This window comes from Ailuropoda melanoleuca, chromosome 1 (genome assembly GCF_002007445.2).
Source record: "Ailuropoda melanoleuca isolate Jingjing chromosome 1, ASM200744v2, whole genome shotgun sequence".
In the NCBI taxonomy this organism is placed as follows: domain Eukaryota; kingdom Metazoa; phylum Chordata; class Mammalia; order Carnivora; family Ursidae; genus Ailuropoda; species Ailuropoda melanoleuca.
In genome coordinates this window covers 140,533,976-140,552,441 of record NC_048218.1, presented here as the reverse complement: position 1 = coordinate 140,552,441, position 18,466 = coordinate 140,533,976, and the positions used below count along the sequence as shown (strand labels likewise).

Genomic DNA, 18,466 nt, shown 5'->3' with positions numbered 1-18,466 from the left:
ATCAGGTGGTATATACAGTGGGGATAACATATTTATATAATATTTTACTGGTTATAAAGCACTTGCCTATATGTCATCTCATCTAGTCTTCCTAACAACCTCATGGGGTGCTGTTATCCCCATTTTATGAGGATGAAGAAGAAATTTATCAATATTACAACTAATCAAGTAAATTGGTAGAAACAAGACTTTGACTTGGCCCTCCTAACTATATCCAGTGTCTCTCTCAGTCTATAAAAACTGCCATTATCTGCACAGGATTAAGTACATTAATCTGTTTCTTCAATTTTATATTCTGAAAAACAAAAAGTATAAATCTGTGAAAAATACAAAATGTTAGGTATTTTCTGTGGTAGACAGAATAATGGCCTGCCCAAAGATGTCCACATCCTAATTCCCAGAATTTGTGAATATATTACCTTACATGGCAAAGGGACATTTCAGATGTGATTAAATTAAAAATCTTGAGATGGGAAAGTTATCCCAGATTATCCAGATAGGCCCACAGTAATCAGAGGGATCCTACCTGGGAAAGAGAGAGGCAGGAGAGGATCAGAGAAGACATGACCACAGAAGCAGGGATGAAAGTGGTGCCACTTCAAGGAAGGAAGGGGGCATGAGCAAGGAATGCCAGCCTCCTTAGAAGCTGGGAAAAGCAAGGATGGAGATTATTCACCTCGAGAACTTTCAGAAGGAAGCAGTCATGCCAACATCTTGACTTTAGCCCAGTGATGTTGATTTTGGACTTCTGACAACCAGAACCGTAAGACAAAAGCTTTAAGCTGTTTTGTGACACTAAGTTTGTGGCAATTTGTTATAGCAGCAAGAGGAAAATAATACATTTTCTAGTAAAAATTCTCTCATTTCAGGATAAATGAAACAAACATACATATATATATGTAAAGGATACAAGTCCATTCTGATAACATTGTACCAGTTTCTTGACAGATTTAAGTTGTTTTTCATCCAAATCATCCTAAAACAAGTTATCTATTTTAGTTCTTTTGTGCTATTAAATCTGTTGAGATTTTTAAAATTTTCTTTAATATAAAAAGTAGACATTAAAATTATCAAGTAATTCTTAAATTACTATAATGTAAGCATTATAAAGTGTTTCCTGAAACAGTGAAGGTAAAAATAAGCACACCATTTAAATTTGATTAGGAAACTGAGAATCAAAACTAAATTGATATAAAAGTAGCATTTGTTTCCAGAAATAATATTAAGAATACTTGAATTTACTGAGCAGTTTTCTATGCCATGCACAATATATGCACTATAGATACATGTTATTTCATTAATTTTTAAAACAACCCTATTAGGAAGTACCATTACTATATCTCTTTTCCAGAATAGGAAACTCAAGCTGAAACCCTAATTTGTCCAAAATCCCCCAGCTAATAAGTGGTGGTGTTAGGAGTCAAATTTGGCAGTCTGACTGCAGAAATTATATTTCTAACCTCTAAATTATTCCCAGCATACTGGCACAAACATCTTCAGCCAATTAAAACAAAACACTGTTTTTGTTTACATAACTGAATCACTCTGTCCTTTTAAAGTCCTTAGATCCTTCGTGAGAAGCTGTGGCATTTTTATGCATTTTTTTGGTCTACCCCTATTTAACAACTAGTAGGAGTTCTATGTGGTTTTCTTTCTTTTTTTTCTTTTTTTAAAATGCAGATATATTCAAAATTAAAAATAACTTTCACAACAAACACAGCCAGCAAGAGATACATTATTTTTATTGTGATTTTTCTCTGTTAAAATGTAGAACTAAAAAATGTTAAAACAATACCTAATTTTTGTGCTTACTAATTACTAGACATTGTTTGGTTTTGATGGGCTCTACCATGATCAACCCATTTTCCACATATTAAAAGTATGCAACCTTCATCCTGTAGTAATTTTATACTTTGTGTTGGCTTTTAGGTACTGTGTTGATTCTTGGGTAATGTCAGGAGAGTGTGGTGTATAAGCAAGCATTAAATGCATTTATTATCTTTTCTCCCAATGCCTCTCCACTTTGAACCTTATATCTGAAATAATTTCATCTCCATTCCATTCTGTGTAAGATTCCTCTCGAAATAGATTACTTAGGAGTATGTATGAGTATGTATGTATATGTAAATAGATATCCAGATTTCATATTAGAAAATTTTAAGTAGTACATCATGATATACTTTTTCTACCCTTGCTCCCCACATCCTACTTTGTAACAAGCAATTAATAAAGACTAGAAGAGTCTTCCTCTACTCTTATGATTCTCTTTTATATCCACCATTGATTTGTCCATTCCACAAAACCAAATCTTATCTCTTCTAGCCTCCCTACCAGGTTAAATACATTCATACTAACTTATTTAAACAGTCCTTGAATATAAGACACTTACTATTTGAAATGTTTTCAACAAAAAGAAAGAAATGAGACTTATTTGGGGGGAATACTTGTTACTGTTCAGGGAAATCATAGTTTATAAGTGATACAGTAGAGAAATTTTCTCTCAAAGCTTACTTTATCAGTCTCTTCAAGGAGGCTGATGACACGATTTAGGTCCATGGTCTTGAAAGCACCCTAAAAAAACACACAACTCTTAGAATTCTGTCATGAGAATCAAGAAATCACATCAAACACATTATTTTTATATGATATCGCTTGGCAACTTAAAAATATCTTATGACAAAAAGATAGTGAGGGGAAGGGGATGATGGAGGGATGGGCAAAATGGATGAAGAGAAGTGAGAGATCATAGGGATGAAGGTACAGACAGCATAGGAAATATAGTCAATGGCATGTAATAGTGTCTGGTAACATATGGGAGTTACATTTCTGGTGAGCACAGCTTAACAATAGATTTGTGGAATGACTATGTTGTACATCTGAAACTAATGTAAAATTACGTGCCCACTATACTTCAATTTTAAAAAAAGGGGAGAATGAAAAGCTTATAAGAGTTAAAAAAAATCCTCTTGAATTCTAGTATTATCCTATAATCTTACTGTCTTTAAATTTTATTAGTCCTGAAAGGCCCAAGAAAGCATCTGGAATAAAAGCACTTCCATGCTTTGGAAAGTGAAATGATGTGGTACACGGATATTACACATCCCAAGCATGCAAATTACATCGAATTTGCCTATGCAGATATACATAAGACTTGCTTCTAAACTACAGGTAGGAGATCACCTTCCTGAACAAGGTATCCCCTCTCTCAGTTAGTATCAGCATTTTTACAGTCATCCACGTTAGAAAACAGAATGTCCAGGTGCCTGGGTGGCTCAGTCAGTTAAGCTTTGCTTTTGACTCAGACTCAGGTAAACAGGGAATCTGTTACTCCCTCCCTCCCCACCCCCTGAGCTTCCCCCACCGGCTTGAGGTGCACCCTCTCTCTCAAATAAATAAATAAAATCTTCAAAAAAAGAAAACAGAATGTCCAAGGTCAATAGATTTTATATCTTAAATATTTCTTGAGGCCATACCATCTTACTGATTTATTCAGTTCTCATCTCTCACTCAGTTGGGAAGGTTCCCTGCTGTTCTCCCCGCCTCTACTCTTGTACCCTTCAACATGGTCTTCTACTCTACAGTCTTGATAATAAAACTCAAATCTGAACATAACCCATCTAAACCATTCAATGACTCTCCATTAATGCCCCTCACCCCTCCTCTATTTTCATTTGTTGTGATAATCCTATTCCTCTCCTTGGTTAACCCCCACATGTGCTTCAAAACTCAGCTCAAGTGTTGCCTCCCCAAGGGATAAAAAAGTATAGAACAAATGTCCTTCCTTTGTACTCTCAAAGCACCCTAAGAGCATATCCATTACAATTCCCATCATAGTTCTAAAATGATTTACATGTTTATTCCCCCCCCACACACACACCCTGCCCAAAGCTCACTTGAAGACAAAGACTTGTTCTCTGGCATCCTCAGCATCAAAACCTGGCCCTGGCATATAATGTTATTTGTAGGTAAGTGGAGAAGGAAACAGAAGGTGCTATCAAATTTAAGTACTTACACAAAAATATTTTGTATACCATTTTCTTTTTTTGTTCATGTATAAATACATGTATTTATATAGTTTTTTCCTTTTTTGTTTACATGTGTAATACATAATTTCACTTAGTGTTAACACCATTTTATTTTCTGATTTTTTAAATCTACAATACATACCTTTCCGTATTTCTACATAGATATTATTTCAGTGACTCTTAAATCTAGAATTTCCTTTCCTTTCACAATTACGAACTCATATTCTGATCTCAGGCAATGTCTTTCAAAAACAATTTTCAGCTAGGTATTCTAATTTTAAGTCTGTAGAATAAGTAACTGTGTGAGTTTATTTACGAAAAATGATTTTTACTTAAAAAGTTAACAATCAAAAGGATTTGCTAAATACTGATTTATACCTGGTATTATGGTTATCCTTAAACACTGTTACATTTTACTGTTAACTTGTTTAAAAAACTTGTTTACTGTTATCAAAAAATTTGATGAATAGAATTTTGCCTTCTAAGATTTGGGGATTTAACAGTGCCATGTGCCACTACCTTGTCTTCTTTTTTCCCCTTGTATTCTCTGAGAAATATATATAGTGAGTTTTTATTTTCAGATTTTCTGCAAAATTGGCTTTGAGGGCTGGAAAGCATATTGAAATGAAAAGTCAATGCAAAAAAATTTTTTTAAAGATTTTATTTATTTATTGTGAGAGAGAGAGAGAGAGCATGAGCAGGGGGAAGGGCAGAGGGAGAAGCAAACTCCCCACTGAGCAGGAAGCCCAATGTGGGGCTCGATCCTGGGACTCTGGGATCATGACTCAAGTCGAAGGCAGACACCTAACCGACTGAGCCCCCAAATTTTCTCTTTAATACCTGAACGTATTATCAGAATTGTTCTCTCCAAATGAGCAGGTATAACTTTTATTAAGAAACAGAGAAAAGGAAAGGTTAAAGCATAGATTCCTCTTAGATTTCTGTTGCATTATTACTTCATGCTACTCTGTGTTTTACTTGCTTGGCATATATTATATTTTTAAGATTTCTCCTTCCCTCTCTCATTTAGCCTTTTTCTCCTTCCACAAATATTTATAAGCAGCTTCTATGTTTCAGAAACTGTGCTAGGTATGGGGACCAACATTGCTCACCTCAAGTAGCTATTGGTCTGGCATGGAATACAAGTAATACAGATAACATGCTACAAAATGCTCCACGAATGCTGAAAAGTGTACTCTGGAAGCACACAGACTGGAGGCACAGAAAGGGACTGGACAGCTTTTGGAAGAAGTAATCTGCAGGCAGAGGTGAGACGGAGTAGGATTTGTGAGATGAACTGAAGGTTTGAGAGATGGAGATGGGGGAGTAGCATGTGTGAGGGCCTGGAGGCAAGAGAAAATAAGGCATTGAGAGGATGGAGAGGAGCTCACTAGGTTGGAGAAGACAGTGCAGGGAATAGTAGCTACAGATGATGCTAATTAGGTAAGGAGAGGTCAGACTGATGTGGGAAACAAAGGCAAAAGAAAACTTAAATTTCCTTACTACTTACAGCCCATTCACAAGCCCTTGAATCAGGCAGAGTGACATTCCTTTAGGGACTCAACTGCCTCAATGTCAATACTTTGCTAAGGGCAAAAGGCAATCTTAGCCCTTCCACCAGGATTCTGTAAGTCTACTTTAACACATAAAAATTCTTTTGGAAACTTCCTTTCTCTCACACCCTCTCCCCCCGCAAGATACACGTTGGCAATCATCCTCCAAGCATATGACCCACTGATAAACATCTGAAGAGTCTCATGACTGAGTTTTTACTAAATAGTAATAAATGACCTTTTCCTAACAAGAGCTAGCCCCCTGAGGATCCTGGAAACCTTGTTTCCAAAAATACCTGGGAGGCTTACACTATCCCTAACCCCCTCCCAATTTGAAAGTCTATAATGGGCCACTCCTCATGACCCCAGAGCAGCTCTTTCTGCCCATGGGTCTGGTCCCCCTGCTTTAATAAAACCCTTCTAGCTCCAAAGACGTCTCAAGAATTCTTACTTGGCCGTTGGCTTTACCCTAACGTCTTTCCTACATCAAAATCATGAATAACACTAATGATCATAACATGATGGTGATGTCTCTTTCCAGGTACAGTTGTAAGCACTTTACATGTATTTACTAATTGCATTCTATGAGGTAGGTACTATTATCAACTCCATTTTACAGAAGGCCTTGTATGTTATGCTAAGGATCTTCAGAGACTGTTGAATGGTTTGAGAGACTGTATATAAACAGACTATCTATGGCAACAGAACTCTTACCTACAATATTTGCAGCAACCAAACTGGGGAGCAATTTGCTCAAGAAAGTCAGGATTTGGCCAATGACTACCAGATTCCCTATTTTTTGCCCCTCATATGCTATGTAGGACCAACCAGAAAAAGCCAAATATGTTTCCCAAATCAATCACATAGAATGCCGTTTGTAGTTAGCCCAACTCCAACTTCCCCATGGCAACAACCTCCAACCAGAGCATATTAGAAGCATTCCTTTTTTTCACTACAAAGCTTCCCTGCCTGCCTTGGAGTCTCTGCCAGATTAGGTAATGCTAGCTGACTGTCTTTCTATAGTAAGCTCTGAATATTAAATAGTCTCCGCTTATTTTCATGAAGGTGGTCTTTGTTTATTTCCACAGGCTTTAACCAGAGGAGTGTAACAAAAAAAATTAGTTTGCTGAGTATAGACTGAACTGGAAAGGTCTAGGATGAACTGGAAAGGAGATGGGAGACATCTGTAAAAGGCCTTGACTAAGGTACTGGCAACTGGATAGACAAAAGGGAATGGAATGAAAAACATCAAGGAAGTAGAATCAGTGGGACCTAAGGAGTGACTTGATTTGTTGGAAGAGAGAAGAAAGGTGATGATGACTCCTGGGCTTGAGGAATTATAGAAGTACTGACACCCTTTGCTGAGACAGGAAAAGCTGGAGGAAGAGACTTATGTTGAGGCTGGAGATAAGTTAAACTGGGGGCCAGAGATCTCCAAATCAGAGGCTTAAAGTAATAATTGGAAGAGCTTGGGTAAATGAGAACACACAACAGAGTGAATCAAAAGAGGACATACAGAGGAAAGTATCAAAATAATTGCTGCTAACATCATAAGATATTTATGGAGAATTGTAAAAACATTTAACAAAACCTTTTAAGATCAAAAGTTTAATAAGTTGTTTTGAAGAAAATTAGACCTTCACTTACAGTTATAGGATGAACATATTTTACCAAGAGACATGTCAAAAGGGAGAAATACTGCTCATTTGATACATAGTTACAGGGAAAAGAATTAACATTTACTGTGGTCCTTTTATATGTCTGGCACTTTACATTTCTTTCTTTCTCTCTCTCTCCCTTTCTTTCCTTCTTTTCTTTTCTTTCTTTCTCCCTTTCTTTCCTTCTTTTCTTTCTTTCTATCTTTCTTTCTTACTTTCTTTCTTTCTTTTTCTTTCTTTCTGTAGGTAGGCTCCATGCTCAACGTGGAGCTTGAACTCATGATCCTGAGATCAAGAGTTGCATCCTCTACCAATGCAGCCAGCCAGGTGCCACCTCCCTTTTTAAAAAAACTTTATATCTTAATTAGTCCTCAACTTTACCATATAAACTTAATATTATTATCCTGTTGATGAAACTGGGGCCTTACTTGTTAAGGTCACAAAGCTAGTAACTGGGCTAGCAGGTCTGTCTCATGCAGGAGTGCTGGTTCTTTGCACCCTACTTCTCTGCCTTACTTCTCAACTGAACACAGAGGTTATTTCTAGCAATTATTCCAAAACTAGGGTAGGCAATTTTAATGATACAGTCCATGGCAGTATTACAGACAATGGTAGGATAGGACATCAACTAGAAGATTGTGGAGATTTTTAGAGGAAGAGCAAATTTGGGCAAGGAAGCTCAGCCATGATACCTATGCAAGTCAAGTAATCACAGTTTATTGATTCTACAAAGATTTTTTGAGTGCCTACACCGTGTCAGACATAGTTCTAGATGCTAAAGATATGGTATTGAATAAAACATACAAAATCTCCTGCTTTCATATAGAATCAATATATTTTGTTTTGTACAGTGAAGAAAACCACCAAAAAAAACAAAAAGACAACCCACTGAATGGGAAAAGATATTTACAAATTATACATCGGATAAGGGGTTAATATCCAAATATATAAAAAACTTATATAACTCAAGACCAAAAAACCCCCCAAAACAATCCAATTAAAAAGTGTGCAGAGGACCTAAGTTGATATTTAGGAAAAGGAATCCTCGTACACTGTTGGTGGAATGTAAATTCGTAGAGCCACTATGGAAAACAGTATGGAGGTTCCTGAAAAAGTTAAAAAGTAGAACTATCATATGATCCAATAATACCACCCCTGGGTATTTACCCAAAAGAAAACAAAAACACTAATTCTAAATATATGCACCCCTATGCTTATTGAAGCATTATTTACAATAGCCAAGATATGGAAGCAGCCGAAGTGTTCAATGATAGACGAATGGGTATGGAAGATGTAGTATATACAAACAATGGGATGTTACACAGCCATGAAAAAGGATGAGATTGTGCCATTTGTGACAAAATGTATGGACCTAGATGGTTTTAAGCTAAGTGAAATAAATCAAACTGAGAAAGACAAATACCATATGATTTCACTCATATGTGGAATCTAACAAGAAACAAATGAATACACAAAAAGCAGAAACAGACCTATAAATACAGAGAACAAACTGATGGTTGCCAGAGGGGAGAGCGTGGTGGGGATGGGCAAAATGGGCAGTAGGAGGTACAGGCCTCCAGTTATGGAATGCATAAATCACAGGGATGAAAGGTACAGCATAGAGAATATACAATGATATTGTAATAGCATTGCATGGTAACGGATGGTAGCTATGCCTGTGGTGAGCACAGCATCATGTACAAACCTATGAAATCACTGTGTTGTACAGATGGACCTGCTAGCCCAGTTACTAGTTTTGTGATCTTAACAAGTAAGGCCCCAGTTTCAGCAACAGGATAATAATACTAAGTTTATATGGTAAAGTTGAGGACTAATTAAGATATAAAGTTTAAAAAAAAATTCTACTCTGAGATCAGAGTCATGGGGGAGAAGCACACATAAGCATTAAGATCAATATCCTACACTTAAGGAACCCATATTCTAGGGGCAGAGACAAAATTTAGACAAATGAAACAGCTGTCAACATAACACAAGTGATAACTGGGAAGAAATGGTGTGACTCAGACCTAGGACTATACTCATTTATGAGAGGATCTGTGAAGGTGAAGATAAATGGGATGTGCTTCCTATTGGGAAAGTACTTTATGTTGGAGAGGCAGGATCTGGAGGTAGGGTAAGGTTTAAATTCAGAAGAAAGGAGAAAGCATTCATTCAGTAAATATTTAATATCACCTCTTGAATATCAGGTATTGTGGTGGGTGTTACTGGGGAATCCTTGGAGATTATGGGGGACGCTACAGGAAAAAACAACAAGCAAGAATTCTGCCCTTATGGTACTAAGCAGAGCATCCAGTACAGATGAGTTCAGATTATGCATTGGGAAACCCTGAAAACACAACAGAGTAGACCTGAGGCACTTTAGGGATGGCAGAAACCTTGGATATCGTCTCTTCAGTGGTCCTGAGGCTAAAAACCACTTGAGAGAGCTTTTTAAAAAGTCCCAGACTCCACATTGGGGATTATGATTCAGTAGATGTGTTTAGGGCCCAGCTACGTACGATTCTTTTGAACTCCTCAGACGACTGTGGTGGTCACCCAGGTTTGGGCAACACTCCTCTAACACAGGCTTGTTTTATAGAAAAGGGAACAAAGCCTAGAGAATTAAGTGATTTGGTCAGTGTAATTATATTTGGTAAGGTAAGCAATAAGAAGCTACTGTGGAACCCTAAAGAGGGATGGGGCTCAGAGGGAAGAAAGAGGACAATAAAGTGGTATTGTCTGGGAAGAGAGGGAGAGGTGCTGCCTAGGATGTGACGTTAATCCAAGATTGACTGAAACCTTGTGGTGACAGGAAAATAGATCAAAATAGTTATTTTAAACTCCACTTGGTGTCCCTTGTCTTTTACGACATAGTTTGACCTGGGGGGGAGGGTTGGAATTTTGTTTTATTATTGTTCTTATTTTGTTTTATAATGTGAATCCATATGAAACTACCTCGTACATCTTTCCAGGTGTTAACTGTGAAATTCTGTAGCACTATTCATACCCTCCTGCAGCTATAATACACTAAGCATTGCTACTTAGAGTGGGAAATGCGGTCCTTCAACCAGTAGCAATGGCATCATCACCTGGAAACCTGTTAGACAGAATCTGGGGCTCCTCCCTAGCCCTACAGAATCATAATCTGCATTTTAATAAGATCCCCAGGCATTCCAAATGCACATTAAAGTTTGAGAAGCACTGCTCTAAAGGGCTCTAAAGGGCTCTAAAGAGCAACATTAAAATGAATAGAAAATAGATAAACAATTCGTGATTTCAAGCATAGGATGGAGCTGGCTTAATAAACTGAGGTAGATTCTCCAAAGACACTTGTAGCTACCAGGATATACTGTCTCTCAAGCGTTCCAAGAGTTCCAAGAGTCTATCCTCTACTGGTCTGAGGCAAAAGTCTAAAAGGTTATCATTTTAATAATGGCAAAGACTGCTAGACCCCACTCTGAGTAAAGAAACTGAGTAACTCTGTTAACAACTTCTCAGGGCCTTAGGGTCCTCATTTGTAAAAATAACCACAAACAAAACCTAAAAAGGCTGAATGATCATTTCTCCCAGCTCTAAAAAAATTTTAATTTATTTCATTTCTTTTGAGAGAAACTGCCGCCTTCTTTTCCAATAATTTAAAAAATGTTAATGCTTCTACAAGTAGTTATTAACAAGCTAGGAACTCTAATAGAAATTGATTTCTTCCTGGAAGACAATCCAAGTCTCTGTGAGGAGGGGTAATAATGAAAGAAGAAAAAAGAAAGGGAAGGAAGAAAATACACACACATACACAAATTTACTTGTTTTGCTTTACGATATGTTGTAGGTTATTTTGGCCAATGGCCTAATAAAAGTATTTCCCATTTTTTTTAAACCCAAACTAGCCTACCTCATATAACCTTGCCACCACCCCCGCCCTTCCGCCCTCGCCCCACCCCCACCCCGCCAACTTTTTTTACACCGAGTGAAGGAATTAGGAGAGCCATTAGATACCAAATTCACATACTTCTCAGTTGTGCTGTGCCTGGGAGAATGGCGGTAGAGTTGAGACCCCCTGCAGCCTTGCGAGCGGAGAGCCGCTGTTCCGGAGTCTCCCCACCGGATTGGAATACTTCCACAAAACTGATTAGGTAAATTCCCCTAGCACGCGCTCCTCTTCATCAAAAGCGCTGTTGCTCTGCAGGTCACTGCAGTGTAAATGTCAGGCAGTACTCAGCTCAACCTTACTCCCAAAGAAGAGGTCCCCAGTCAACTGGCCACTCCCAAGGAACTCTCCCAGGATCCAGGATGTGGACGTAGGAGACAGGGTTCCTGACGCAGCTTGAGACTAGCAAAACCTCAACAGGAATTCCCACAGTGACCCCACGCCAAAAAGTGTGAGGAGGCAGGGCAGGATTCCTCCATAGTATTCACATTTTAAGGATTGATCAGTACTCTCCAGGGAGAAGCAATGGAACCCTAGTACGCTAACGACTTGGGAGTTTCTAAACACCTCGGCCACCAGTGGAGATCCAGCCGAGGGTTCCGAAGTGAAATACCTTAACAGACCAACTTGTAAGAATTAATCTTGTATTCATAATAAAAGTAAACTCAAAACCTAATACAAATACAGTAAAACACATAGATTCTGCTCTTTCTCGATTCATTCCGACTCCATAACCAGCTTCCAATTTCATATGAAAGCGAGGCTAATTTCTAATTTTAACAGCGTTTTGCTCCCCTCTAGGTGCAGGTTTTAAAGTAGCAAATTTAAACACGAGAGAATTTACCCCTATATCAAGAACATTACTTGATAACAGGTGTCTACATATAAGCCCAGTGCAAACAAAATGGTCTTCAAATCCATTTTTGCACTGAAAACGTTTCCTTGCCTCCCAGGCCCTTCCTGGTCACACTTTCCGAAGAAGAGCGGCAAAACCTCGCTGACTCTGTTTAGACGCTCCGGGAGAAGCTCGCGCCACAAGTCCCCAGACAGGTTGGTTGACGACAGCCAACCCCTCCCTCAGGCGGCGCAGTTCTCGAAGGCATCAGCTCAGCGCTTGGTACCTCAGTCCCGCGGGCTCAGATAGTTTCCACTCCGGCTCCCATTTCCGCTCTTGCTGCCCCGAGGCCTCGTCCCCGCCCCCCAGATCTCCACCTCCCCTCCACACTTCCCAAAGCACAGACACCGCCCATACCTGCGCTTCCTCGTCTTCCGTCACCACTCCGACCACCGGGATGTGGCGAGGGCTGCTGGACCTGAGCTTGCCGCCGGGTTCCTGGACCTCTGCGGTAGCCGCGGCCTCCGCTACCGACATGGCTGCAGCGGCGGAGGGAGGGATGGGAAGGAGGGTCCTTCTGTCCTACACTGTTCCCTTTAGCTGCAGGACCCAAAGAGGTCCGCCACCGAAGAGGGAAAGCCGCCTGAGAGCCGCTAGAGTCGCAAAAAGCCCCGGGGGTCCGGCAGTGGACCCGGCCACCGCGACGCTACCGCATCACCCCGCCGCAGCCCACCGGCGGACTTTGGCTCTAGCCGGCTGGCTGGTTGTTAACAAGCCAGTGCGTTGCTAGGGGCGGGGCCGGGGCTGCAGAAGTGCCGGCTCTTACGGAAGCCCGGGAAGCCAAACTACCCCAAACTCTAATATGTGTCTCCTCGCTCGCAGAAGCTGGGTTTGCTCGCGCGCGGGAAGCAGGAGGCAGTAGAAAACCTCGGTACGTAACAGTGAAGTGTTACCTTGGCGTTAGTGTCTCAGTCTTGATAGTTTGCGCTGGGCCTTCTTAAATCAGTAATGAGTGGGTGGAGAGAGGAGAGGTGGATGTTGGACACGGGAGTGGTGGGTGATGGATACATAGTGTTAGAAGCGGAGCAGTTTATCTCATCGCAGAGAAGCGACCAGTGACACCGACATTCCCTGCCTTCTACCTCTTGTACTTTAGTGGTTCCACCAGACAGTTAAATAACAAACAAAGCTTTGTACACAGTGTTATAGGCTTTTGAGTCAAATCCTGGACTCTAGAGCAAGTTAACCCCTGGACGCCCCACTTTTCCCATCTTTTCTCAACAGTTTTTCATTTTTCTCACCAATAGGATTGCTGTGAGAGGATCGAATGAGATGGTGGTTTTGTAAAGTGGTGCTTGGCACATAATAAGCACCTAGATAAATGGTCAGGATTATCATTATCTTTATTTACTGTGTTGTCATCTATCCGTTGTATCCTGAGTAATGACACAAGAGGGTCAAGACTTTAATGGAAAGCTGCTCATGATAATGATCAGTATAACTTAATCATCCCAAAAACCGTGGCTATGAAAACCTCTCTTAAAATCCTTTAAACCTTTCAGTCTTTTTTTAGCCTTCAGAAACTTGACGTGAGTTTGTATATTGTCTATAAAGTTCATGGCCTTAAAAATTATACATAACAAACTTTGTGAAAATAAATTTCACTTCGCCTCCCAGCATTTTTCTCCTCATTTGTAGAATGAGCTGGTTGATCAGTGATTTCTAAGGTTTCTTAACTGGTTCAAACATTTGACATTTGACTGAATGACATTTCTAGCGATACAAGTAAAAGGAAACAGAAAAGCTAGATTGGGCATGGCAGCACTTGATGTAAATCATAGCCAAAGAAACCAAGCTTTTTTGAAAGAGAATTGAGTATTTCTAGTAACTATTTCCTCACTTATGTTCATTCTTCCACATTCCTCAACCCAGGTTCCCTGAAACTGCCCTGAGGTCGCCAACGCTTGTGGTCAAAGTCTGTGGTCACTTTTCTGTTCTCATCTTGCTGTACTTATCTCTAGTATTTTACCCTGTTGACCACTCTCCCCATCTTGTAACTCCCTTCCCTCAGCTTCAGCATTCTTTTTTTACTTTTATCTTTACAGCTACTCATTGGTATTTTTAGAGCTCCTCTCAGACCTTACACCTAGAGGTGGGTTCAGTAGGTCTAAGGTTGCTATTACTCCAGGAGAGTGTAAAAGGTGTGTCAAGTGTATTAGCATCAGCTAAATTGCTGTTGCACATTCCGAGTATACCACATCAATAGGAGACTGAAATCACTTGAATAAACACAATGGAATTCTGTGAGAATGGCACCCAAAACCAAGATAGTAGTGAAGAACTGACAACTGGATGATTTGTTTATCCTTTGTGTGTTGAGCCTGGCATCTCAGGAGGAGGAAAGATGAAGAGGAGGGACTGTGGAGAAAAATTTTCCACTTAAAGCAGAGCTTATCTGGGGGTTATCAACTGACTATTGTGTTTCAGCACAATAGGCTGAATCTGACAGGGGTCCATAATCCTCAGTGACTGGAAAATCACACTCTCCTCGTTGGACTTAATTGCAGACACTTTCCTGACATACGAACACAAGGATTTTTATTTTACTTCAATTGTTTACAAACCTATGTATTTATTCTGTCCTATATCCTGAGCATCAGTTTCCAGTGCTTAATTAGCATAACTCCCATGAGCTTCCCCTTTCTAGCACTTAAAAACTCTTCTCCTTCTCAGTGAAATCAGTGAAATTCTTCATAGAAATGGGTTCCCTTATCTGGGAAGTTAAAATTCCCAACTTTATAATTTTTTATTTTATTTTATTTTATTTTTATTTTTTTAGCTCTAGTGGTATTTGTTTTACTCTTTGACAGGTGAGAAGCAACCAGGATGAAAGTCCCAACACTACATATTCAAGCCATCTTGAATGAATTATTTGTTGTTTTACAAAACTACCAAGCTTCTTCCTGCCTTACCTTTGCATATGTTGTATGTGGGACTGTCTACAGATGTCTAGCTCCCTATGAAACTCAACTCATGTACTTTTGGGGGGAAACTTCTTTACATCCTCTGTTAGATGCCACTTTGTCATTCAGTTTTGTACTTGGCACATACTTAGTGGTATTTATTAACTCACCTGCCCAACCCCTTCCTACTAGAGACTTTTGAAAGCAAGGAGAACCTCTTATTCAGATTTGCACACCAGATCCTCAGCATAGTATCTAAAGTAGTGTTTCTCAAAATTTAGCATGCATCAGATTCATCTGGAAAGCTAGTTTAAACCGACTCCTGAGCCCCACTTCCAGACTCAGCTTCAGTTAAGTCAAGGGTTCGCATGTGTAACAAGTTACTAGGTGATGTTATGCTCCTGGTCTGGCAAATGGTACTCAATAAATGTTCATTAAAGATTTTGATTATAAATTAGTTTTAAAATTTGATTTAAAGCCAAACTAAAGCATTTCATAAGTTACCCAGAGTAAGGTAAACACTAAGTCCTTGCTACTCAAAATGGGGTCCTTGAACTACCTACATAGGCATTACCTAGGTGCTTGCTAGGAATTCAGAAGTTCTGGCCCCAGGAGGGACCCAGTGAATCAGAATCTCCATTTTAACCAGATTGTTAGGTGATTAGTATGCACATTAAAATTGAGAAACACTGGTCTAGTGTGTATGTGCATGTATTTTCATTAGTATTATTTTGGAGCAGTTTTAACACTCTCCGTATAACTGGCTTTCACAGAGTATTCCATCTGTGTATTTTCCACATCCTTTGTTTTCTTGTTGATGATAATATTGGGTGCATTTGTTTTTCTTTTGGTTAAGTGCACCAATTAAACTTTTCAAAAGCTTTAAGTTGGGGCACCTGGGTGGCTCAGTCAGGTCATGATCTCATGGTTGTGGGATTGACCCCCACGTTGGACTTTCTGCTACCGTGGAGTCAGCTTCAAATTCTCTCTCCCTCTCCCTCACTCTCCCTCTCTCAAATAAGCAAATAAAATCTTAAAAAAAAAAAAAGCCTTAAGTGTTTAAATTAGGTAGTGGATTTAAGTTTAATCATTATTCATTGAAACTTCTTTAATATAGATTTTTTTAAGGCTGTACGTTAAGAACACAGACGTTTTCCTGACACCAAAACACAAAAGGATGTAAAGGTAAAATGACTAACTATTGAGGTGGTAAATTATTTCAGCAAAAAGATAATAGTAAAGAAACCTATGAGAAATAAATTAGAGAAGAGAAATGCTTCACTCTGATAACAATTTTGCAGACTTTAAGATTTCTGTTAGGTTACAAATTGCAATTTCTTAAAAGCAGCTGTAGACTGAAGATTAACTAGATGTTTTAATGATATGTTGACCTATGTACATTTTTTACTTTTTATTTTATTTAAATTCAATTTGCCAACATATAGTACATCATTAGTTCCAGATTTTTTACTTTTAAAATAAAGTATATTTTTAACATAAATGTAATATTAAGAAATAACATTGTCCTTCTGATATTTCTTCTGATTACTTGTTTGCACACTGCCTAATTAGCAATGTTTAGTAAAGTTATAATTTTTCATTAGTACAACTTAAGAATGTTTCTATTAAGTATTTTAGGTTACATATGAATTTGGTAGTCTCTAAACTAATGCCAGATGTTCCAAATGTTCAAGCAAATGTTATTCCTTTGTGAGTCAGAGTAATCTATTTTAAACAGAATTTTTATAGCACATAAGAAAATGTAATTAGAGTATAGTCTTAGTAGGTTAGCTTTAGGGGAATTATATAATAGAAAGAAAACATATAAAGCTGGAATTTCATCTACTTTAGTGTTTTAAAAAATCTTTCAGGTTGATTTTTATAGAAACAAAGCCTAAGAGAGAAACAGAAGTGATTACTTCTTTCCAACAGAATCATTAGTTCAAATTTGGGAGCAAGAAGTACATGGAACAGAAAACAAAAGTAAAAGAACAGCCACCTCTGAAGTCAACCATTCTAATAAAAAATGTGCTAATAATCCAATATGCAAGTGATTTTAAAATAGGAATGTGGAGGAGCTATTCATGCTTAATGGAGAAACTAAATCAATGGTATTATGTAAATGAAATGAATTTATGGAGCACTTCTTATCTGATGAAAGCTTCAGTCCCATGACATAGGAATATTACATGAAATGAAAATGCTCTCAAACTTTTAAAACTAAAAACTATTGTATTTACATAGAGGGGGGTTATAGGTAGTCCCCCTCCGGGATAGAACTCCTTATTGCAGAGCAGGATTAATCGACAAGTTTATTCCAATGACATAATTATTCAAGGTCTATAACTGACTTGACTTGCTCTGATTCCATGAGCTCTATATTAATTTGCTAGGGCTGCCAAAATAAATCCCACAGACTAGGTGGCTTACACAACAGAAATTTATTTCCTCACAATCCAGAGGCTAGAAGTCCATGATTAAGGTGTCAAGATTGGTTTCATTCTTGAGGCCTCTGTCCTTGGCTTGTTGATGGCCATTTTCTCCTTTTGTCATAACATGGTCTTCCCTCTGTGTTTGTCTCCTTTTCTTCTACTAAGGACACCAGTCATCCTTGGATTAGGGCCCAACCATATGACCTCATTTTAACTTAATTACCTCTTTAAAGGCCCTATGAATTAGTATGAATTTTAGGGAGCTATAATTCAGTCCATAACAGATCACAACATACTTTGGGTTATAATATAAGTTCTCATAAAGACAAATTAAAGAACAGAATGTGTTCAGTTAAGGCAATACTGGTATTCTTACCTATAGGACATTGATTATTTCTCACAGTAGTGATAAATGGCTATTCTGATTTAACGATCACTGTACATTTGATCAACATGAATCTTCCCTTGGGAGATGTATCCATTCTGAACTCTGAACTGATCTGAATTTTGAGCCTGCAGTGTCTGACTTGGTCAAAATCATCATTTATGTCATGTTTCATTTTTTATTTGAAGAATCCACTACCAAAGTTAATTTGCCAGCCTGGGTTCCCTAGAGCCTACCATAAACAAACAACAAACATTTACTTGCTGCCACTTTATTGGGTGGCACTCTCTCTGGGAAGCAGGTTAGGACAAGACAGAAGTTGAGGCAGGCAAATATAGGTGTTACCGAGCTGGCCATAGCTTTGGAATAAATGCGGTTTAATTAACTGCTCAGTCTTTTCTGATATTGTCATGGAGGCCTTAATAATTATTTCACTAAGGAACAACTTCTCTGGGGGAGAGGAAGGGAGAATTTATCCACCAGCTCCCTCTTGTGCTACGTGTCTTTGGTCAAAGATCACCCTCAGGTTGGGTTACCAGATTTAGCAAAAACAAACAGAAAAAGTCCCATGCACTATTTGTGAGAGAATTACATAAAAAATTATTCATTGTTTGTCTGCATTTCAAATTAACTGCGTGTCCTGTATTTTACCTGGCAACCCTGCTCTCAGGACATTAACACCCATGCATT

General features: G+C 38.7%; 1 protein-coding gene across 3 annotated transcripts in view; it reads right to left on the bottom strand.

Moving 5' to 3' along the window:
* Positions 1-12,749, bottom strand: part of CFAP69 (cilia and flagella associated protein 69) — a 50,708-nt gene extending 37,959 nt beyond the window's left edge. For 2 of the 3 annotated variants that reach the window (XM_011226202.3, XM_034667567.1), the window contains exons 1-3: positions 12,414-12,749; positions 2,512-2,571; positions 911-976 (exon numbers count right to left, since the gene is read on the bottom strand). In XM_011226202.3, the coding sequence (XP_011224504.1) occupies positions 911-976; positions 2,512-2,571; positions 12,414-12,533 (246 nt within the window). In that variant the 5' untranslated portion in view covers positions 12,534-12,749. Of the gene's footprint in view, positions 1-910; positions 977-2,511; positions 2,572-12,413 lie in introns of those variants that run through there. The other variant, XM_034667571.1, reaches the window with a different exon arrangement.
* Positions 12,750-18,466: the final 5,717 nt, after the last annotated feature.